At 57.1% G+C, this 22,612-nt stretch overlaps 1 protein-coding gene across 1 annotated transcript in view; it reads right to left on the bottom strand.

Moving 5' to 3' along the window:
• The window catches only part of COL27A1 (collagen type XXVII alpha 1 chain), a 136,910-nt gene that overhangs the window by 69,667 nt on the left and 44,631 nt on the right, over positions 1–22,612 (bottom strand). The window contains exons 9-14 of the mRNA XM_069476710.1: positions 21,970–22,023; positions 21,510–21,554; positions 18,598–18,651; positions 17,189–17,233; positions 7,770–7,823; positions 5,453–5,497 (exon numbers count right to left, since the gene is read on the bottom strand). Of these exons, the coding sequence (XP_069332811.1) occupies positions 5,453–5,497; positions 7,770–7,823; positions 17,189–17,233; positions 18,598–18,651; positions 21,510–21,554; positions 21,970–22,023 (297 nt within the window). The remainder of the gene's footprint in view (positions 1–5,452; positions 5,498–7,769; positions 7,824–17,188; positions 17,234–18,597; positions 18,652–21,509; positions 21,555–21,969; positions 22,024–22,612) is intronic.

Below are 22,612 nucleotides of genomic sequence, written 5' to 3'. Positions count from 1 at the left end.
TCTGCCACTCCAGCTGGGCCGGGCAGGGATCCGGGCAGGGGACCAGCCAGCAGCGCGGGGAACACAGGCTCATTCTTCCTTGCACCAGGCCTGAGCCGGCTTGTTCTGTGGGGGCCGAATTCCATGCAGGCTGGGGATCACCTGCGTGGGGCCTTAGGGGCTGGGGCCCACTTGCCACCTCCGCAGGCCTCTCCAAACGGGTATGTGAGGGGTGGGGGCAGGGACCTGGCAGGGGCATCCAACCCAAGGGGGAAGGAATCCGTGGCAAAGGGCACTGGCTGCAGGGCCCACTGGGAGAAGGTGGCAGCTTGCGTAGGGCAGGTCTCCCTGTGTTGGCAGGACCCCCCAGACTGGGCTATACAAGCATTCGGGGGAGGAAGAGAGAAAACCCCAGGCCACCTTCCCCTGAGTGCAACTCCGAGAGCATCTGTCTCCTGTACACTGGATGCCTTTGAGGGCAGCTTGGCCGGAATGTCGCGTCCCCACAAGAAAGAACAATGAGTAAGGCTCTTAATTTGGACCCAGTTTCCATGCTCTGAGCTCCCAGACGCTGTGCTGCACACTTCGCCCTTGATCTCACCGACTCCCACCGAGAGCACAGTCAACGGCGTCTGGAACCATTTACCGAGTCCCTACTGTGCGCCGGACACCACGCTACCCACTTCGACCCCCACTAACAACAGCTCAGTGGTACTTTGGGCCCTTTCACCGTGCCAAGGACGACACTGGCAGCTCGGACACTCAGCCACTGTTCCCGGTAACCCCATGAGATCAGCACCACTGTCACTCCCACTCCATTTTACAGATGAGAAAACCGAGGCCTAAGAAGAGATCAAGTAACCTGCCCAAGGTTAGGCACCGAGTGTGGCAGAGGCAGGACCAGAAGCCAGGTCTGTCTGTCTGTCTGACCCCCTAGTCCACGCTCATAAGCCCTGGGTAGGCTGCTGCCCAGTAAAGAACCCAGGGTTGCCTTTCCTCATTGCCATCGCTCATAAGTGACAGGGCATGAGGACAGGCTGGACATTCAGAAATAGGTGTGAGTTCTGCCCCCCCAAATGCCAGCCGGGGGACCCCTGAAGGAAAACCTGGGGTACTTCCAGCACCGGTCATTCCTGACGGATGTGCTTCCGTGTCTCACCTCCTGGCCCTGCTGTCCCCTTTCGCTGTGACATACTCAGCCACCGACCCACCCCCCAGACCCTGGTTCAAGCTGTCTCCTATGCCCAGGGTGCTGTGCCCTCCATCACGTTGTTAAGGCCCCCGGCACTCAGGTCACCTGCCTGACCCTCAGGCCAGGCTGTGCCCCGGCTGTCTGGCTCGGAGCCCAGGCCTCTCGCTCGCAGCGCTCCCCACACTGACCGTCCTTGACGTGTGTGCCTCTGAGGCCTCTGGGGGCAGGCGCCTGGGCTGGGGATCTCACTCCTGTGACCCCAGCACCTAGCACTCGGCATGGCCCCAGGGAGGTGCCTGGTAAAAGTGACTTCATAAATGGTGAAAAAGAAACTCGCACACTTTCACTTACAACCACCACCGCCCAGACCAAGGGACCCGGGGGCTGCGGCCAGCCTGGCTCCTGTGCGGGCCTGCTAAGCACCGTCGCTCACACCGGCGCAGCCCCCGGCACTGCCCAGTCCACGCTCTCACGCATCTGCCATCTTTGTCAGCACAGAAGGTTTGCAGAGCTGATGACGTGGCGCAGCGGTGGACAGCATGAGCTGTGGAGACAGCTGGGTCCAGCTTATTGGCTGTGTGACCTTGGGCAGGTGTTTTACCCTCTCTGAGCCTCAGTTTCACTAACTGTAAATTGGTGATCCCACTTCCTACCCTCAGAGGGCCGTTGTGACAATTAAACACAAAGCACAGGGCCGGGGACACGGGATTTGCTCAATGTCAGGTGGGGCTCCTGTCTTTGATTTATAGACAAGGAAACAAGGCCAATGACCATCTAGTAGCAGAATACGGTAGACTATCCACTGCACCCCAAATGCTGGGTTTTGGGCCAGATCATCTGTTCTTTGGGTCTCATTAAAATATAGAGGAGCCAAATTCCCCGTGTCACTTTGAATAAAAAGGACAGAACTCGTCTTTGTTGAGCAGATTCTGGAATCGGGCAGTTTGCTTGAGGGCCTGCCAAAGGGTTTCAATTACTCAAAAGGGGACGGTTTGGAGACACTCTCACCTCGGGGGCTGCAGGGGGCCACCGGTGGCTTATTGGGATTGAGGACACACAGACCTGAGCTACAAGCCTGACACGTCCACTCCCAGGCTGGTGACCTCGGCACCGTGAGGCTCCGAGCCTTGTGGGTGTCAAGGGCTCACAGAGCAGACAGACGCTCAATAAATGTTAGTCTGTCCTCTCACATCCTCCGTCCCGGCTGTGAGGACCCAGGGGACAGAGGGAAGGTTCAGCTTCGGTCTGCATGCAAATGGCTTCAACTGACTAGACAGAAGGCATTGAATAAATGTGAATTTCCACTAAAGCAATTATCAATATGTGGAATTCCCATTTGCTCAGCTAAAAACCCACATCCTCTGGAAAACCATAGGTGACTCACAATCCCTCTTCCTCTTTAACTCCTGGTTAGAAAATTCCTTGCCTTTCCAATTCTTCAGGGACACAAATTTTCCCCTAGGCACAGAAGCTGCTGTTCCCAAAAATCCGGGGTGGGAGGGGGCATTCGGTCGGGGAGCAGAGGCGACTTGGTGGGCTGGGGTCCAGCCCTATGACCTCCAGGCACAAGGAGAGAGGGAACTTCACCTTGGCAGCGAAAGGAATCTAAAAACAGGAGAAGTAAGGCTGAAGTGGCAGGAGAAAGACACAGGGCAGGAGGGAGGCGAGGGGTGGAACAGATCAGCTCCTGGGGAAGGGGCATCGCACGGGGTCTGAGACATGCAGCAGGGCCCAGGGCTCGGCCCCCAGCTCAGGCCCCTGGGAAGGAGGGCAAGAGGGGAGTGCCCTAGACTAGGAGTTGGGAGTCAACTCTGATCAAGCCTCCATCCTCTCTTGCCTTACATGTGACCTTGACCAAGGGTCTCAGTTTTCCCACCTGCCGAAGGGATTATCCTAAGAGACACTGCGAATAGGGTTGTCAGACTGGACAAATAAAAAGACAGGATGTCCAGTCAAATTTGAATGTCAGATAAACAAGCAGTGATATTTTAGTATAAATGTGTTCTGAATATTGCCTCTGACATTCAAATTTAACTGGGGCGTCTGATGTTTTATCTGGCAATCCTAACTGTGGAGCGCAGAGGAGAGCACAGGTGAGAACGAGCTTTGCGAAGCACCTGGAAGGTCAAGGGCAGCGATGGTATAGTCCAAGTCCCCAGAATCTGCACTTATTTAGCCAAGCAGTATTCTTGCCCCCTTAGGACCCAACCTAGTGGACACCAGGACAACGACACGTAGGGACGTGTGCCAAGGATGACAGCCAGGATATGTAAACATCCCTTTGGAAAGGCTGTGAGGACTGCGATTGTTTGGCCTGAAGACGGAGCCCTGGGAAGCCCAGACAAAGACACCTTTGCATCCCAAGCCACCTCCCCCAGGGGACAGCGAGGACGACTTGGGCTCCATCTACAGGAAAACGCTGAACAATGGGAGTTCTGTAAAATGGACCAGGCTCTCAAGTTCTAGTTTACTGACCATATGACCAAGATGCTCCAAAAGGGATTCCTGCTGGGCTTACAGAGGGCTGGACTGGAAGATTTCTAGAGACTGCTCTAACTCTCATGGCAGATATTTCTTTTTCCAAAGCATTTAGGTCAGCACCTTGTGCCAAAGAAGGTGCTTAGCAAAGTCCCGTTGAATGGACATCAGGGATGAAAACTTTATGACTCATGTGTTGACACTTCCTCATCCCCAGCCAAGGCAGACATCACTAATCAATCGCAGCACCGTCTCCCACTAAGTTCCAATGTGACTGAGAACTCTCTCGATTCAGCAATCCAGATAGCTGCCACCAGGCATAAAGTATCATATGTGTGTGTAATATAATAACAATAGCTATTATTATAACTAACACTTCTTGAGTGCTTACTATGTACTAGGCACTTCATATGTATTAGTTTATTTAAATCCTCCCAACAATCCTCCAATTTAGGTACTAATATTAATCCCATTTTATGGATGAAGAAATCGAGGCATAGGGAGGTTCAGAAATTTGCTCAGGATTGTGAGTAAATGAGTGGTAGAGCTAGGATTTGAACCTGGGCGGTCTGGTTCCAGAAACTTCCCTCTTAGCCACTGGACTGGGCTGGACCGAGTGTATCTGTGTCCTAATAAGACGGGGTCCCCGAGGCTCAGGGAAGCAAGGCCATAACTGAAGGTCACGGAGCCAGAAGGCGGCAAGGCCAGGATTCAGACACAGATTGCTCTGACCTTCTACCCACCCCGCCCGGGCTCTGCTCTCAGCCACCTGAGAAGGAGCAGATTGCCAGTGGGGATCTCTGCACCCTCTGCCCAGGACTGGCCTCCCGTGAGCCTCGGGGCCTCCTCCAGCCTCCCTCGGAACAGCATTCCTCGTTACAGTTGCTGGAGAGGTAAGGCTGGCAGCCCATCTGTGAAGCTAGGGAACAGTCTAGTCATGTCCCTGCACGGCCCCCAGACTCAAGCCCCCTGAGGAATGAACCAGAGGACAGAGCAGAAAGGACACCAGAGCCTGGGGACGCTCTGGCCTCTCACTGGCCCGTGGGGCTGGCCTACGGTCAAGACTCACCCCCTTGAGACCAGCAGGGACCCCTGGTTTGGGCTGATGGAACCACCCCTCTAGGCTTACTCAACCTGGATGGACTCAGAGCCCAGGTCACCTCCCACCTCTCTCAGTCCTGGGCATTTCAGGAGGTAGTGACGACAATTAATACACTAGCACTTCCTGAGGGCCAGATTCTGTGCCAAGGACTATAAATGTGCCTCACTTAATCCTCACAGCCACTCCAGGGGGATTCTACTTTCACCTCTATTTCACAGACAGGAAGCTAAGGCTCAGAGAGGGTAAGTGACTTGGCCGAGGATGCGGCAGAGCTGTCATTTGAATCCAGGTGACCCAGAAGACTGCCTGATGTGGGCCAGAGGCTCAGCTCCTCTGCTGGCCACCTCTTCCCTCTGGACCCGAAGCCCCTGGCCCGTGGAATGGCCATGCCGTCACCCACCCCAAGCCCCTTGCAGAGCCATGGCCAGGCGGCAAGCGTGAAAGTATGTTGGCAGTCTCATGCTCCAAGCGCCCATCCCATTTAACTAATGAGGACGCAGGCTAAGAGGACGTAGGTCACTCCCCTGAGGACACACAGCAGGGCTATCCTCCCTCGTCCCCCTGCCCAGGCTGGTCTTGCTCCTCCAGCCCCTTCCTGGGGTTTGGTGAGAGAAGGGTCTACAAAGCCTGCTGCCTTCTCCCCATGCCCTGGCTCTGCCCTGCCTTCAACCGCCCCCCACCCCCAGGATCAGTTTACTTACAATGAGGCCGGGGACTCCTGGGGGCCCTGGCAGGCCCAGTTCTCCCTGCAAAAAGAGAGAAAGACCAAGGTGGTTACTTGTCCTGGCTCCCTCCAGGGCCCCTCCCTTCACACCATCCTCCACAAGGGCACTAGGTGGGGTCTTTCAGAGCCGACCGTTCCTTCTTCCTGACCACAGGCTCCAGTGACCCTCCTGTGCCTGGCCTTGACTTTGGACAAGACCCTTTCCCCCTCTGCCATCAGCTTTCCTCGTCTGTAAAATGGGGAGCTGGGCCCTCCAAATCCAATATCTTCCAATTGCAAGTATGAAACAAGGGGCAGAATCCAGATCGTGGTAATACAGATGTGCAAAGTGTTTGATGTTTCACCCTCGCTTTACAGAGAAGAAAACTGAGGCTGCAGAGGTTAAGTGATTTGCCCAAGGTCAGGTGCAAGGCAATAACAAAGCTGTGAGGGCTCCAAGCTGAGGGCCACCAGGCGGCGTCCCTCCCTCTCTCGGCTGGGCGGTGCAGGTGCAGGGGGGCCCTTGGAAAACCCTCCCCAGTACCCCATACGCTCAGGTTTCCTCCTTCCAGAGCCCCAGGAGGCTGGAAATAGTTCTTGCCTGCAAGTCAGGCGACGAGGCTGTGCTTGTGATTACTCCCCCTAAACCTCAGTTTCCTCATCCAAAAAATGGATCTCCCATTCCTCACACCAGAACAGACAGGTGGAGGGGTCTGGGTCAAGTTCAAAATGGAAAGGTGAGAATAAAAATCGGGGGCTGTGGAAATTGTGATTAGCAATGAGAATTGCCAACATCCCCCAGACGCTTCGTCTTCCTCCTTGGTGTCTCCCGGGGCTGCCTGGACAGGAGGGGGTCACTACAGGCACCAAGAAGGAAACCAGGAGGTAAGCAGCAGCCTTGGCTTTAAGTGAGGACACCAGAGCACAGCAAGGGAAAGTGACTCATCCAGGGTCACTCAGCAACTCTGCGGCAGAGCTGAGACCAGACATCAGGTCCTCGCTCTGCTCCTCTAGGCCATGAGCATGAAGACATCCCTGGCCCTCCCCAAGGAAGCTTCCAGAATGACATCACATATTGAACCAGTTAATGTAACAAGTGACGTATTGATGGAGACGCACTGATTTCCCCGCTCCCTGCCTTTGCTGGCGCTCCTTCCTCTCCTGGGACGTCCCCTCACCGGTTTCCTCATCCCAATTCCCCAGGTGCCTCCCCTGCGCCCTTCTCCAGGGCACCAGGACCTCTTTGACTCTTGCTGTGTCTGGTGCAACAGCCTGGGGCAGCAGGGACTCCTCCAGGGCAGGACTGTGCCCTTGCTGCCTGGTATCTTACAGAGCCCCACCTATAGAGCCGTGCTGCAGGCCGAGTGCCCTGCCTGCCCTGCCTTCGTTCTCAGGACAGCCCTCTGAAGCTGGCGCTCTGATCCTGCCCATGTTTAGATGAGGAAAAGGAGATTCAGAGAGGTGAATGGATTTGTCCAAGCTCACACTTGGCAAGTGGTGCAGCAGGATTCAAACCCAGGTCTGTCTGCCTCTGAAGTCAAGGCTTTAACCCCCAAGGGAGCCTGGCTAGGTCAGGTTCGCGCAGCATTTGTGGAAGTGAATGAACACAACATCGGGTGCTGATCGTGGATCCAGCAGCCACCTCTGCAGAAGGCACGCCAGGCACGGCCACTCAGGCAGGAAACCCCAAGGGGAGGTGGGGGACCGAGGCAGGTGTTCCAAAGAGCTCTGGACATGGTTTCCCCCGCCCCCCGTCCCCAGGCCAAGATGAACACCTTCTCCCACCCTGGCCTAGAGCCTGGGATGGAGGGAAAGGCAGAGTCAGCTCCCCAGGGCAGGCTGACCTGGCTCCCTGATGGGACAGAGCCTGGGCCTCGGATTATTTACAAATGCTATAAACATGCCTGCAGTGGAGATTCCTTTGGAACTCGGCCCTTCTCTCCAAACAGGGCGTGCAAACCGTTTGCTTTCCCGGGCCTCTGCCAGCCCATAAACATTTCTGATGCTGTGTAAGATGGCAGCAGCCAGGGCCTTTCCAGTGGGGAGTGACCTGTGAACCTTTCTAAGTCCTGGGGACGGGGTACAGCCTGGGGCTTAGTGGGCTGGGACTCTCATGGGGAGGTCATAGGGCACCCACGGTAGACAGGAGCCTGGAGTTCAGAGAGGTCATGTAATCTGTGTAAGGACACCCTGCTAGCAGGCCGCAGAGCTGGGATTCAACCCAGGTTTGTCTGACCCCAAAGTTTGGTCTCCTAAAACACGTTCTGTGTTTGCTCTGACTCTCTCTCTTGTTCCTACACACTTGAGATACTTACGGGGTTTCCATCCAGCCCTGGAGGTCCCCTTTCCCCGAAGACTCCAGGAAACCCCTTGAGGGCATGAAAGAGAACAAACATCTGCAGGTTAGTGTTTACAGCTTCAGGGTGGGCTTCGATCCAGACCCCCAGGAGGTACACAAGGACAAGGTCCAAGCAGCATCACGCCTTGGCTCTGGGCCGACAGTGGGGTCACCTCCTGCCATCAACAGACACCCGCACATAAAGAACTTTCCAGGCACAGGCCATGGGCAGGGAGCCCTCTTCTTTTCGACTCAGAGCCTCTGAAAAGAAAATGGTACCTGGTTTCCCAGCATGAAACACAGCCCCGCCCCCAGCCTGGGACCTGGTCCTGATGGAGTGGGAAGGACACAAACTGGGGATCAGGAAGCCGGGTCTAGGCCATCCTTTCTCCTAAGAGCATCCTTTTCTCCTAGGGGCCTCAGTTTCCCCACTGGTCAAACAGGGGATGGCCGCTGTGGCAGTTTCCAGCTTGCACCTTCTCTGATTATGTTCTTCAAAAGCCACCCCATGGAATCGTGATCCCCGTTTCACAGATAAAGGAAATGAGGCTGTGAAACGGTAAGTGGCAAGGTCGCACAAGGTCACGCCACCAGTGACCGTCAGCGCAGCATCCGCAGGTGAGTCTCAGCAGCTCAGAGAGAGGCTGAGCCGCCCCCCCCGACCCCACTCTGGAGACCACTCCGCGCTCTCTGGGGAGACAGGCAGCTGGGAAAACAGCAGCTGTGGGGACGCGGCGGGGGCCGGGGGGAGAGCGCCACGTCTACTTCAAAAGGAAAAGAAAGTCCTCAAGCTTGGAGTTGGGGGAAACCTGTTCTCGCCTCCCCTCTTTAAATTCAAATCATTGTTTTTCCAGGGAAACTTAATAAAAGACAAAGCACATGTTTTCCTGACCAAGAATGTCTGAGCTGTTCAAACGGTAAAGAGTCCTCATGGAGGATAATCATATTTTTGGTTTCTAATACTAAGGGAATCCAGGGAGTAGATTAAACCAAAAAGACCAACCTAAAAACAAAAGCCAAACCAAAGCCTCTACTGGCTGAACAAAGAGATTGTGAAAGGTGTGTGCGTGCCCAGGCCTTTAGCCTTGGCCTGCCTAGCAGTCCCATTCCCTTCAAATCCCTCCCCTGCCAGGAAGCCCTCTTGGGTTGACATTCAGCCCACAGAAGGTGTGGCTTCACTGAAGATACAATAATGAGATACTGACCAAGCTGATCACTTTGCATGCAAAACTTCACTTGCTTTTGATATCCACCCTTGAGGGAAAGGTTATTGGTTCCATTTAACAGATGGGGAAATTGAGGCTCAGAGAGGAAATGTCACTTGGCCAAGGCTATAAAGCAAGTCTGTGGCAAAGCTGAGCCCAGGTCCCACCTCTCTGGACTCTGTCATGTTCATATGAGCTGTGCACGGGCGAAGCCTGGCATGCAGAAACTGCTCGTTCAGCTGGCTGCAGAGGGTGGCAGGGATATGTGTGTGTACACGCGTGTGTACATGCCTGTGCACACAGGCCCATCTCGGGGTCATGTCTTTGTAGGGACACATCTGCTCCCCACCTAAGCTTCCTTTCCCCACATCCTTAGGGGCCCCCCTGGAAAATTCCCATCCCCAATCCAGCCCCTCTTAATCATACTGCAAGGTAGAGCTGTCTCACCCGTGGCACAGGAGACAAAAGCCAGGCAGGGGCCGGGCGTGGTGGCTCACGCCTGTAATCCTAGCACTCTGGGAGGCCGAGGCGGGTGGATTGTTTGAGCTCAGGAGTTCGAGACCAGCCTGAGCAAGAGCGAGACCCCGTCTCTACTAAAAATAGAAAGAAATTATCTAGACAACTAAAATATATATATAGAAAATGTTAGCCAGGCAAGGTGGCGCATGCCTGTAGTCCCAGCTACTCGGGAGGCTGAGGCAGGAGGATTGCTTGAGCCCAGGAGTTTGAGGTTGCTGTGAGCTAGGCTGACGCCACGGCACTCACTCTAGCCCGGGCAACAGAGCGAGACTCTGTCTCAAAAAAAAAAAAAAAAAAAAAAGCCAGGTAGGCTACAGCCGGGGGTGCCTTCGGAAGACATTGAGTTTGCACCTCGGGCCTTTGGAGGCTGCAGTGGAGGGGCCTGGTGGGAGAGGAGGACAGCCCATCAGGGGACCAAGGGACGCTGTCAGGCTGGGCGCCTGGTGAACCCCGCATGGCCTACTAGAGGCAAGGCTTGAGAAGTCCCTGCTCTGTTCGCCAAGTCCAGCGTCTAGAGCAACCCAGAGATGAGCCTGGTTCTCCTCCGGGCCGGCTGTGTGACCTTGGGCAGGCCCTCACTTGACTGTCACATCGTAGGGTGTGATCTCTAAGGACCCTTGCAGCTTGGCCCAACCCTTAGACAGGGCCTGGGAGGAAGGAGACTCTTCCCCTAAGCACAGGAATGCCATCAGCTGGGGGCAAGATGGAGACTTTGACAGTATCCCGCCCCACCCCCGCCTCCCAGCCACCCATCCTGGCTGTAATGGCCAACACAGTCACATCCAGCGGGTCTCAGATCACAGGTCTGCACTCAGAGGCTGCTCCAGGCTGGCTCAGGGACTCCTCTCAGCCCAGCTGCTGAGCCAGCCTCCCCTGTGCCAGCTCTGGCTGCGCCACCCACGGGCCTCTCTAAGGCTCAGTTTCTCTGCTGTTCAGTGGCGAGTACAGTGAACATGAGCTGAGATGTCGCCAGCATACGGTAGGCCGCAGCCATGTGAGAGCACATCCCTTAGGTATAATCAAGGGAGAGATTGTCATCAGAATTTTGAGTCACAATCCCAAAGGCAGTCACTTCCGCAGAAAAAATGCAGTCCCAGTACAGCCAGTGGTCGATGTGGTGGGACAAGACAATGACAGTAACAATGAACTCCAACCGCGTGACCTCCCTACAGTCCCAGGGGACAGGTCCTATTATTGGCCCCATTTTAGAGATGAGGAAACTGAGATCCAGAGAGGTTAGGAAATGTATCCAAAGTTGCACAGCTCTGGAATGGCAGAGCTGGGATTTCAACCAGGCAGTCTGACGGCAGAACCCGTTCTCTTAGCTATAACTGGCCACCGAGTGAACAGGACGGACCAGCGCTTGCCTGTGGGCCTCGAAGGGTGCAGAGCCCTGAGCTAATGCACAAAAAGGAAGGGCCTGCTGGTGCCAGGGACGAGGACTGGCTCTGCTTGGACGTGCTGGTGGCCTCAGGTACCCGCTCAGTGTCCCTTCCTACGGAGGGGTCAAGCAGATGACCTCCAGGAATCTAGGGTTTGTAATTAAGAGCACAACAGGTGGAAAGAAGACAGAGCTTTAAAAGCACCAGAATGAATCTTTGATTGGAACAGTCATAGACAGTCTAAGACGGAAGGACCCTAGATGTTCCTGACGCCCAGCAGAACACTCCCAGGGCCCCATCACCCCACCGGCTTGCCTCATCCCTGCACGGCCCACGGCAGAGCCACTTCCAGCAGTCACCCCAGAGCCCCTGAGGCCTGGCCCCTCTGGATCTCAGAGAGGCGGCAGCCGAGCTGGACATGTGGCCCCCACTTCTGCCCTGTCTGCTTCCCTCTGTCTGGCCACTCCTGCTTGTGCAAGGCGACCACATGGCATGCACACCCGGCCCGGCCAGCAGCAGGGACCTTCCTCCGCATGCCCGAGCCCCTGGCTGCAGCGGGCTGGCCCGAGGCCCAAGGAATGAGCTCGGCTCCCTGCCGAGGCCCCAGCCACGTGGTTCTCCGCTTGCTTCCCTAGGTCGGGCCCCTCTGGGGAACTGAACGCCTCGTACTTTGGGCAGCACAAGGCCCAGGAGCAGAAAGAACAAGGCTCAGGGGCGAGACTCCACATTCTCTCCTGGCTACAGCAACTCAGAGGAATAGAGGTAAGGACAGGGACAGCCCTTGTCACCACATCCACAGCAGGAAGCCAAGGGCTGGAGAGAGCTCTGAAGGCCATCTCCCCTACTCCCCAGCCTCCAGGTATCAACTGTCTGTCCCAGAGGGCGGGATATAGAGGCAGGGAAGCAAAGGGCTTCTGGAATCAGAAGTCCTGCTCATGCTCTAAGGCTCAGCTCCCTGGCCTACAAAACGGTCACCCTGCCCCACCCACCTGGCAGGGCCAGGCTGAAGAAGAGGTGAGAGGTGTTTATAATCCAGTCCCTGGTAAACTCCAATGTGCCTTCACTATGCTAGTTAGGGTTAGCACCAACAGTGGGAATATTTAATAACCTCTACGAGGAACCTGCAGAGGGATCTTGGAGAACTCTTTACAAGGTGTAAATTCTCCAAAGTCTGGAAGTTCCTGCACAAGTCTAACCTGCATCCTTCCTACCACACTTGAAGCAGCCCACGTTCTTGTCTCGGTGTGTGTACGCCGAGCGTGCTGACGTGGAAAGACCTCCCTGAAATCCCCCGGCTCCCTTCTCTCACGATGCTGAACGTGTTTTCACCCTGCCCTTTTGAAATTCACTAGGAAATCTATCCAAGAAAAGTCACCTCAGGGAACGAGGAGACAGGTAGGAAGAGTTCTTGCCAGGATTCCAGGGGCACCGACAGCCCCGGGACAGCCCGGGCTCACATCTGGGACACTGGAGACCACACCTCCTGCTCACAGCGTCACCACAGCTGAAACCTTTAATCTGTTTTGGCCTCAGTTTCCCCCCCTGGAAATATGAGTTCTGCGTCCCCCTGCTCTTGGCTCCCTGATGCCCAGAATATCAGAACTGGAAAGAGCCGTGGGCTTGAAGCCAAAATGCACCGTGTTAGAGGCCCTGTCCCAGCCCAGAGGGCTGTGTGGCCTTGGGCAAGTCCCAGTCGTCCCTGAGCCACACACGAAGGGAGCTGGATCCACAGCCGGGCCCTTCCAGCTGTAAGCTTAGGGTCTTCCCCCGACTCGCTACTGACAAGGGCCCTGGCAGGCCTGGCCAGGGGGCACGCGAGGAGCCGTGCTTGGCGACCTGCCTCGCCAGGCATCGCAGTGGGCTTGGTCGTGGATCCAGAGGGTACAAGGCAAGAGGAGTCACTTCAGCATCTTCCCAGCCCCATGAGAGACTGTTGGCCAGGACGCATGGCCCCCACTCTGAGTGACACTGAGCCGTGCCCTGAACAAGCCAGGACAAGCCAAGAGAGACCCACTCAGCTCCAGCCAAGTTGGTAACATCCTATATCCGGACTCCTCCTCAGAAAGCCACAGCACATTCTCTTTCTAGCAGGGGATGCGAGCAGAGATGACAGCTACAGACTAAGCTTTCCTTCGGAGGCTGAAGATGTGAGCAGGGAGAAAACGGAGCCATGCAGAAAGCACCCAATACTGGCAAGCAAGGGTCCTGGGTTCAAGTCCTGAGTCTGCCACTGCCTTGCTTTGTGTCCTTGGGCAAGTTACTTGCCCTCTCTGGGCCATGTCTGCTTATCTGTCTGTTAAAGAGGTTGGGCCAGCCCATCACTAAGGTCCCAGCAGCCCTGTCTCTTCCTCGGCTCCCATCGGCAAAAGGCTCTCACATGCGCTCCTTCCAAATCGGATATTGAGGAGGCCACATGCATGGGCCTGAGGTTTTGCCTGCTGGGGAAACACTGACTACAGCAAAATCATCACCAGCCCCGCCAGAAAAGAGGCCAGCTGCGATCTGGCACAAAGCAATTCAGCTCATTCTCCTGACGCTTCCTCTTCTTAATAAGTGCCTAGAAATCGCCTGGCCCAAAACTTGGACGAGGAAGAAAAACCATTCACGGAAGGAGCCCCCAGCCCCACCAGGCAGATCCAGGGGTTGGGAACACGGGCAACCGAGGGATGGCCCTAAAGGCCCAGCTGAGGCAGAGACAAAGCCATAGGGACTTGGCCATGTGAAGTCCTGTTACGTGCTCATTAAATCCATCTGATGCCGGCCTTGCTGATCTGCTGGCCGCAGCGGCTAGACCACAATCAAGGGTATTTTCACGGCTCCCAAAGGTACCGTGTAGGCAGAGGGCTGTTTGGCTGAGGAGGGCGTTCCCTCCCACCCACATCTGGCAGCCCAGTGCCAGGGAATACCCCCGTCGTCAAGGTCAGGGCTGAATCTTGGGAAGTCAAAGGCAAGGAGCAAGGGAGCAGAGAGGAGTTGTCTGCTATGGGGGTTTGAGCCTCGGTGCATCTCTGGACAGATGGCTTTGACAATCTAAGCCTCAGTTTTCTCATCTGGAAAACAGAGATAATTAATCTTGCCCCGAAGTTCATCAGGAGAATCACATGTGGTTCCAATACCACATACACGAAGGGCCTCAATAAATGTTGCTTCCTTTCACTTAAAGGGGACTTAGGGTCACAGCCATGCTCTCTTCTGGTCATTAATCCTGTTTATTGATGGTCCTCACCCTTAAACCTCAAGCTCATGACATATCTCTCCAGCCAAACAGCTCCCCACCCACGCAATACCCCCGACTCTGATCCAGCCACCACGGCCAGCAAATCGGCAAGGTCTGCGGCAGATATGACTTAGTATGTACGTAACAGGACTTCCTATCGGCTGAGTCCCTATGGCTTTGTCTCTGCCTCGCTGGGCCTCCGAGTCTGCCATGCCCTGCGGCTCACACGTTCTCTGGGTGGTCTTCAGGGCCGTCTCTCTGTTGCCTGTGCTCCCAACCCCTTGATCTGCCTGGTGGGGCTGGGGGCTCCTTCCGTGAATGGTTTTTCTTTCTTGTCCAAGTTTTGGGCCAGGCGATTTCTAGGCACCTATTAAGAAGAGGAAGTGTCAGGAGAATGAGCTGAATTCCTTCGTGCCAGGAGACATACTGGCTGAGTTCCAGCAAAGTTTTCTGTCTGTTTTGGCTACAGCACTCTCCCTAGCTCTTGGCACGCCAGAGGTGCTCAGTAAACTCTGGTTGAATGAGAAAGGAGCGTGGGGCCTTATCTCACACTCAGGCCGGGTCACGGTGCCCAGCACGCCAGACTGGCGGCCACCTTCTTGGCCAGGCCACGAATAGCGTGACTTTCAGCTCCAAGAAGAATACAGGTACGTGGCAGGGAGAATTCTGGTGGATAAAAGGGCTGCTGGGAGGGGAGGGGAGAGGAGGTGGTGGAAGGGGAAAACTGAGGCACAGCTCTGCTGACATGCCTTGTTGGAGAAGTTGCCATGATGTGCCCAGAGTTTCACACATCTTGCCTCTTCCACGCCCTGGAGACTCCAGAACCCAGGCTCTCATCAGCTGCACGCTGGGGCCAGGCGGAAGCTCTCGCTGCATCCTAACCCAGCTCTGATTCTCAGCAGCCGCATGACCTTGGCCTACTCATCCACCTTCTGAGCCTCAGTCTCCTCCTCAACTGTAAGCTGGCAATGCCCGGCCCTCGGTCAGGCCCCCAGGATAGAGTCTGAATCAATCCCCCAACCATGGCTCTGCAGGTGAGCCTGGGAGATGGAGCAGGGCCCATCTGAGATAATCTAAGTCAACTGCTCCCACCCTGCAACTGACACTGCAGGAAACCAGACCCAGAAAAGGTGAAACCACTGGATCAAAGTCGCACAATACGGAGAGCCCCTCAGCCATCCAGGAAACTACAGATAGAAATGATGATGCTTACTATTTATTGAGCACTTACTATGTGGCAAGCACAATGTTCCCATGAGCTAGGCACTACTGTCCACTTTTCTCAGATGAGAAAACTGCAGTTCAGAAAGTTTGACCCAAGCATACTCCTGCCCCAGGGCCTTTGCTCTTGCTGTTAACCTAGACCTAGAATATTCTTCCCTGGAAAGCCACACAGTTGCCATCCTCACCTCATTCTCATGAAGTAAGGAGGACTTTCTGGACTAACTTACCCAAGAGCCCACCCTCCCAGCACTCACCGTCCCCTACCATACCCTCTCTTAGCATCTAGCACTACCTGACACTCACTAAATCATTCATTCTTCCATTTCCCCATTCAGTGATTGTCTGTCTGTCTTCCCCAAGAAGGTGGGAACTTTGTCTTAATTCATGGCTCTGCCCCAAGCACAAAGCTTGGCCCATAGTGGACATTCAACAGACATTCACCAAATGAATGAACCTCCTTGTCTAAGGTCACCTGGCATGAAGGGGGGGGCCCAGGTGCCAGCCCAGCCCCCTCAGACTCCAAGTCTTTGCCCTGAAGCCAGGAGCATCGGGTGCCACTCCTGCCTCCAGCCAGGTGCCAGGTGTCAGGCCTCGGAGCACAGAGTGGCTGTCGGGCCACAGAGAGGCCTACCTCTGAAGATGGGGACCTCCTCTGTCAGCTCCTTGAGGGCAGATCTGGGCCGTTCATTTCCTTGTACCCCCTCCCCGGCCCCCACAAGGCCCCACTCAATACGCTGCAACAGGTAACACGTCCCTCAGCCACAGAAGCACAGACAACCCCCTCTGAGTGCCCGAGTGCTCCTGGCTCCCACGCCAGCAGCCTCGCAGGCTCCAACCTGCCCACAGACCCTTCCCCACCGGCCACGAGCAAGGGGAGGCCCAGACTCGGGGGTGGCCATGGTTCCAGGTCTGGGGGTCCACCCACGGGACAGCGGCAGAAAGCGTTAAGCTGCCCATGGGGGTTGGGCCTGAAAGAAAGACCCCTAACTGGGTCTGCCTCGGCGTGGCAGAGGGATGCTAGACATACCATGCTGCCTCTCTGAGCCTCAGTTTCCCCTTCTGAATAATGAGATATTTGGAAGGAATGACCTTCCTTCCAGGCAGTTTCTAGGGAATCTATTTTTACAACACTACCACCAATTGGGGCCCCGGAGAGGCTGCCCCAAGCCCCCATGAAATCAGAGACCTGGGGACAAACCCGCTGAGTTAGAGTCCTGGCTCCCTTGTTTACTCATCGTGAAACCTCTGGGAAAGTGACTTAATCTTTCTGTGCCTTGGCTTTTTCTTCATGTCCCACAGATGTACAAACAACAGGACAAACAACGTCCTACCACGATGGAGAATCACAGACAAAGCTGGTTGGCTGGGGGGTCACCGCTGAGCCCCTTTCGGGGTCATGCCTGCTGCGGGGCTGTCCACACGCCCCGCTGTCCTCTGGCCCTGTGTGTGCACGAGTGAAACTGGACAGAGCCGGGTGACACCCAGACGACACGGAGACTGAGTTTGCGTGGGAGATGAGAGCAGGGTCACCTGGCCGGGCTGACGTCCCCCAGTCCAAGCAGCCCCACGGACACAAACACCCCAGACAGAAGCCGCCCAGACACAGAACGGCACTGAGTGCCACGGTTGCCCCCAGGGAGAGAAGAGCCATCCCAGAGGGGCTCGGAGCCCAAGGAAGCCCCAGCCCCAGCCCGGCCGCAGCCACTGTGTGCCGGCCCCCACACTCAAAGCAGAGCCATGGCCAAGCAGGGAGAAGCGGAAGATGCCAGGCGGCAGGTGGCCAGGGCAGCATGGCCAGGGGAGGGGGTGTCCCCCTAGAGTCTGCGTAATAGACACGGAAAATCTTTACCGGCATACCCATCTTGCCCCTCTTGCCAGGAACACCAGGCAGGCCCTGCAGGGGAGAGAAAGGGAAGAGGTCAGGGCTGAAGGAAGACCAGCAGGGACAGCCAGGCTTGCCCCAGACCAGCCCCAGAGCTACCCACAGCAGGAAGTCACAGGGGGCCTGGAATCTATGCTATGTGCACAGTGGCACCAGCTACCCGTCAGATGCACGACAGGCTTGGGACAGGCCTAAAGACAGCACCCAGTGCTCCTGTTTTCAGCGCTTACTAAGCGCTCAGTCTCCTGTTTTCCTAAGAGTCTCCACACTCAGCTTATTGATAAGGTTACGCCTGAGCTCCCAGACATGGGCACAGGCTGGGAGGGGCAGGGAAGAAGGTTCCAAGGTCTAATGGACGTCAAGGCTGGGCCAGGGTGCCGTCAGAAGCTCCCGCGCCCTCCCCTGGGCTCCCCTGCTGTAGATGCTCGGTCTGGAAGGACAGGGCGTCTTGGGAAACCTTAGCACCCACTGTCCCCCCAAACCAGACTCACAAGCTTCCCCAGAGAGCTTTTTCCCCTTGAGTGTCCCCGTCTCTTCAGGGACCTCAGGGCCCAGCCAGAGACAGGGCACCCACCCCCATCTCCCCTTTCCCCTGCCCCCCTACCCCCACCCCCTGGCTCTACCGCCTGCACTTAGGCACGGCACACCACCTTGCCCTTGGACTGCGGGCACCGCGCCACCTGCTCCTCCTGCCTCCAACCCAGCCACATCTTACCCAAGAAAACGGACTGATCTGTCTAGAACACGGGTCAGCAGATGGTTTCCATAAACGGGCAGATAGTGAATGTTTTTGGCTCTGCGGGCCGTAAGGTCTCTGTCATGACTACCGACACTGCCGTTGTAGTGAGAAGGCAGCCACATCACAGATAATACGCAACTGAACGAGCACGGCCGAGTTCCACAGAACTTCACTTACCAAAACAGACAACTGGCTAGACTTGGTCCACAGGCCACTTTGCAGACCCCTGACCTACATTATGAAATAGGCCTGTTTCTTGTTTGCTGAAAGCCCTCAGGAGGCTCCCTTTGCTCTTAGAATAAAGTCACTTGCCTGGCCTTGGTCCCTGAGCACCCTCATGACTTCAACCAGGGGCCCCCTCCAGCTTCAACTCCCAGCACTCTCGCCTTCTCGTTCAGCACTTTGACGACAATAACTATTAAACTGTCAAGTCATCACACATTCCTGACTTTGCACATGCTGTTCCCTATGCCTGGAAGGCATCTGCCTTGACTTTTCCCCTTAGCAGACTCCTACTCCACTCAAGGGCACCTCCTCCAGGAGGGATTCCGTGACTTCCCCCAGGCTGGCGCCTGGCAGGTTCCGCGTTGCTCGGGTGGGGGTGGGTGGAGGGTGAGGAAGGAAAGCAGCAACTTACTCGCTCGCCATCAGACCCTGGCAGGCCGAAGAGCCCTGGGAGTCCAATGTAGCCCTGGGAAAGAGCAGAAGGGGGTCAGAGAGGTCGAGTGGGGTGGTGTGGCCGGCCCAACCGGTCCCAGCCCGCCCACTGCTGCCATCCCACGCCCTGGCTCCTCTTCCTCGCCGGTGGCAGTGGCGGCTCCAGTGGCTCCTCGACGACATAGGCCTTGAGGCAAGTGTATATGCCCATGGACTGCATGGTGCTGGCTTCCACGATGTAGTCCAAAGGCACATACCCTCACGCCAGGGAAGGGCGCGGGCTCTCGCCGGTGGGAGGCCCGCCCCGTGCCGGGCTCCAGGACCTGTGGGAGGAAGCTCTCGGCCGGGTTAGATGCCCGAGGGGCACCGAGTCCTGCCCACCCCCAGGGATGCTCACGGGCGCCCGTGGCCCCTCCAACAGTGCTTTCCGGGCCTCGAAAGTCCCAGACCTGGGGCTCACGTCCACCTGCGTGCTGGCATCAACAGCAGATGCCAGCCCAGCATGCTGACACTGTGCCAGGCACACGTGTGCTGCTGCAACAGGCCCTCACAAAGACCCACAGATTGGCTGTCAGCCCCTCACCGGACACACAGCGAAACTGACGCTCTGGAGTGAAAGCGACACAACTAGTCAGTGGCGGAGCTGGGGGTTCCCTTAGTGAACTCCTAATCCGCTCGGGGTCACCTCGGTCCGGCTCTCCAAAGCCTGGGCTCTCCCTCAAGTGCCTCTGAGTTCCCACCTCCCAGCCTCTATCCACTGTCCCCTCCCCCAGGCACGCTCTTCCCACCCCTTGTGACCGCAGGGCCAAGTTCTTGAAAGCCCAGCTCTGATGTGCTCTCCTCTGACGCCCAGCCAGAGCAGCCGCCCGCTCCCGCCCGGAGCCCTGTGTGCACCTGGGGTGGTGGCTCCTACCACCTTCCCCACTTCCTCCCTCATGTCTTCATTATCTGCGTCTGTGCTTCACGGCCTCACCAGCCCGGGCACTTCTCAAGGACAGGGACCTGGCCCAGGGCTTCTACCACTACCTGCACTCGCAGTGTTCACGGAATGACTTAACGATAACTACAACTAAAGTGAATGGTTACCGAGCACAAACTATGTGCCAGGTAGGGCTCTCAGTGCTCTGTATGCACTAAAGCATTGACTGCGTCCTCACCACCCCGCGAGGAAGTAGGTGTTGTTAGCCAGCCCCTTGTACAGGTGAGGACATGTGGGCCCAGAGAGGTGACTGACTTGCCCAGGGTCCCACAGCTGGAATGTGGTAGGACCTGCATTTGAATGCAAATCGTCTGGCTCCCTGCCGGGCTCCTAACCCCTCTGCTATGTGCGTCTCCCACAGACAAGGACCCCAGGACTTACAACCACCTCTCCCGCTGGAAGGCCAAGAGGCCCCGGGGCCACCTCCTTGGCACCCAGCGTGCTCAATGTTCACACTGTTAACGGGGGACATTTACTGACCCTTCTAAGGAGGGCTTATATCCCAGATTCACAGGTGAGAAGATGGGCTCAGAGAGGCCCCGTGACTTGCCCAAGGTCCCACAGCTGGCTAAAGGCAGAGCAGGTCTCAGAGCCGGCCACCCTGACTCCACAGCCTGCGCCCTGCTGGCTTCAGAAACACGAGGCTGGCGGCGGCAGGGCTGGAAGGGCAGCTGGAGCAGCCCCTGGCTCACCCAGGCTGGCCCCAGATGTCATTAGCATGCCCTGTCCTCCTGGCGGGTTGAGACCTGGGACTGGGCTGAGAAGACACCTCTCTCTCTCTCTCTCTCTCTCTCTCTCTCTCTCTGGCTGGGCTTAGAAGGCCCTTCTGGGGCTACAGCTCACGGGAACAGCTGCATCAAGGAAGGGAGGCCCAGCATCCCAGGACAGGACCCCCCCAGGCCCCACCTATCACAATAGCCTCCTGGAGAACGCACCTGCCCCCCTCTCGCCCACCTCCCCACCTCTCCTTCCAAACAGCCGCCAGTCTCCTGCAGGGATGAGGGCGGAGACTGCACCATTCTGACCTCTCCCTCCCGCCAGGGTATAAATAGCTTTGGCTGGGGTGGAGGGCGTGTCACACAACCTGCCCTGACCGAGGACTGTGTGACCCACTTGCTGAGTGTTCCTGGACAGGCAGCGAGCCCAGGCCTCAGAACACCTGGATCCTCGTGCCAGTTCCACCTTGGACCTGTACCTTGGGCTGGAGCCGTCCAGTCCCCGCCATGAACCCAGTTTCTTTGCAGGTAGAAGAGAGGATTCCAGCTCATCAGCTCCTAGTCTTTCCAACTCCGTTTACCCCATTCAGTTCACCCAGAACCTCCTCCACCTCCCCACGACCCACATGGGAGCCCCGACCTGGGGGCCCCCTCCTCGGCGGCAGTTGCTGTCAAATCCCTGGTGCCCCCATAACCAGGCTAAACGCAGGGTGGGCGCCACCCATTGTAAAGACAGGCAAACTGAGGCTGATAGCCACTCAGGGTTTGCTCCATGGGGGCTCTGAGGGAAGCGGAGATCAGGAAGCTCCACCAGCCTCCAGGCCTGGGCCACATGCACCCACCAGGCACCTCTGCTCTCCAAGAAGGGTGGCCCTCTGCAGCCCTCAGCTGGGAGCAGGAAGAGGCCTCTGAAGATTCTAGCGACAGGCATTTGGTCGCCGGTGGCTGGGGAGGACTCGGGGGACACAGCAAGCAAGTGCCTACTTATTTGCAGCTGGGCCGTGGCCGAACCCCAGCAGAGACTTCCTGCCCAGACTGCCCGACCACAGGGCCAAGCCGGCTCACCTGGCTCAAGGGTCCCCCCTGATGGGCCCCAGGTGGAGGACTGACAGCCCTCACATCTCATCAAGCCCACTGGAGGGACAGGAGATGCCCACCCAGGCCCCACCTCTGTGGCTCTGGCCAAGGACCACTTACCCGGCTGCCTTTGGGGCCGGGGTCCCCTACAGGTCCAGGTAACCCCTGAAACACAAAAGACAGAAGATCAAGGACGTGTGGAAACGCTCTACCTGCTGCCAAGCCCGGGGCGGGTCCTGTCTCTTTGGGCCTCAGCTGCTCCCTTTGTCAGATGGGGGTGGGGCCGGACCCGCAGTCTCCAACCTGAGCCCCCCAGCACCAGGGTCCCAGGGAAGAGGCTTGGGGGGAGACTGAGTGGGAGGAGCCTCTGGAGGAGCCCCCCGAACCAAGACCCCCCTTACTGACCAGCCCTGTCCCGCTGCCTGCAAAGAGAGGCTTCCTTGGCCCAGTCCATTCTTTAGGGCCACCCGGCAGGTGCATCTCCTTGGCCCCCAGCCCACCGCCTCCCTCTGCCTGGGGGCACCCATGGCCATCTCCACACCACCGTGGCCACAGAGCTTCCAGAAGCCATATACTGCACCTGCCTGCCAGGGTAACCTTTGGCCCCTGGGCTGCCCTCAGGTCCCGGCTGCCCCTGCAAAGGAACAGAGAGGAAGAACATAAGGAAAGGAGAGACCCTGCCCAGCTCTGGGTCTGGGGGCACTGCGGCTGACGGTGAACAAAGACAGGGGCAGGAATGTGAGGTGAAGCAGGAGGAAGAGGACGCCCCCAAGCCCACCTCTCCGTGAAACCGGTCAGACCAGCTCAGGGGGACAAACACCCCTCTGCTTGCAGCCCAGGAATAAGCAATCACTGCGGAGGCCTGGCTGGCTCTCCCATGCTGGCAGGGCTGCTGTTTGACTTGGGCCAGCGTGGCCAAAATTCCTGCAAACCCCGTGGCGGCATGTATAATATCCCCTAACAGCGCCCGGAACAGGCCAGCTATTGATGGCTCTGAACGGAGCCGAGTGGCTCGTGCCAGCCCCGGGCCGGTGTGGACTCTGGCTCTCTCAGGAGAATGTGGCTGGGGGAGAGGCGAGGTGGCCTGGGCCGGGCCGGGGGGCCCCAGCAGGATGGGAGGCAGGCCGGCCTGGCTCTGGGCTTGCTCACAGCGCAGAGCCCAGGGAGGAGGCAGAGACAGGCGGGGCCTGGAAGGAGGGAGCGCCTCAGGGCTGGGGCTGCGG

The sequence above is a fragment of the Eulemur rufifrons genome, chromosome 7 (genome assembly GCF_041146395.1).
Source record: "Eulemur rufifrons isolate Redbay chromosome 7, OSU_ERuf_1, whole genome shotgun sequence".
NCBI lineage: Eukaryota > Metazoa > Chordata > Mammalia > Primates > Lemuridae > Eulemur > Eulemur rufifrons.
The sequence above is the reverse complement of the archived record's forward strand: the minus strand, read 5'-3'. Positions and strand labels throughout refer to the sequence as shown.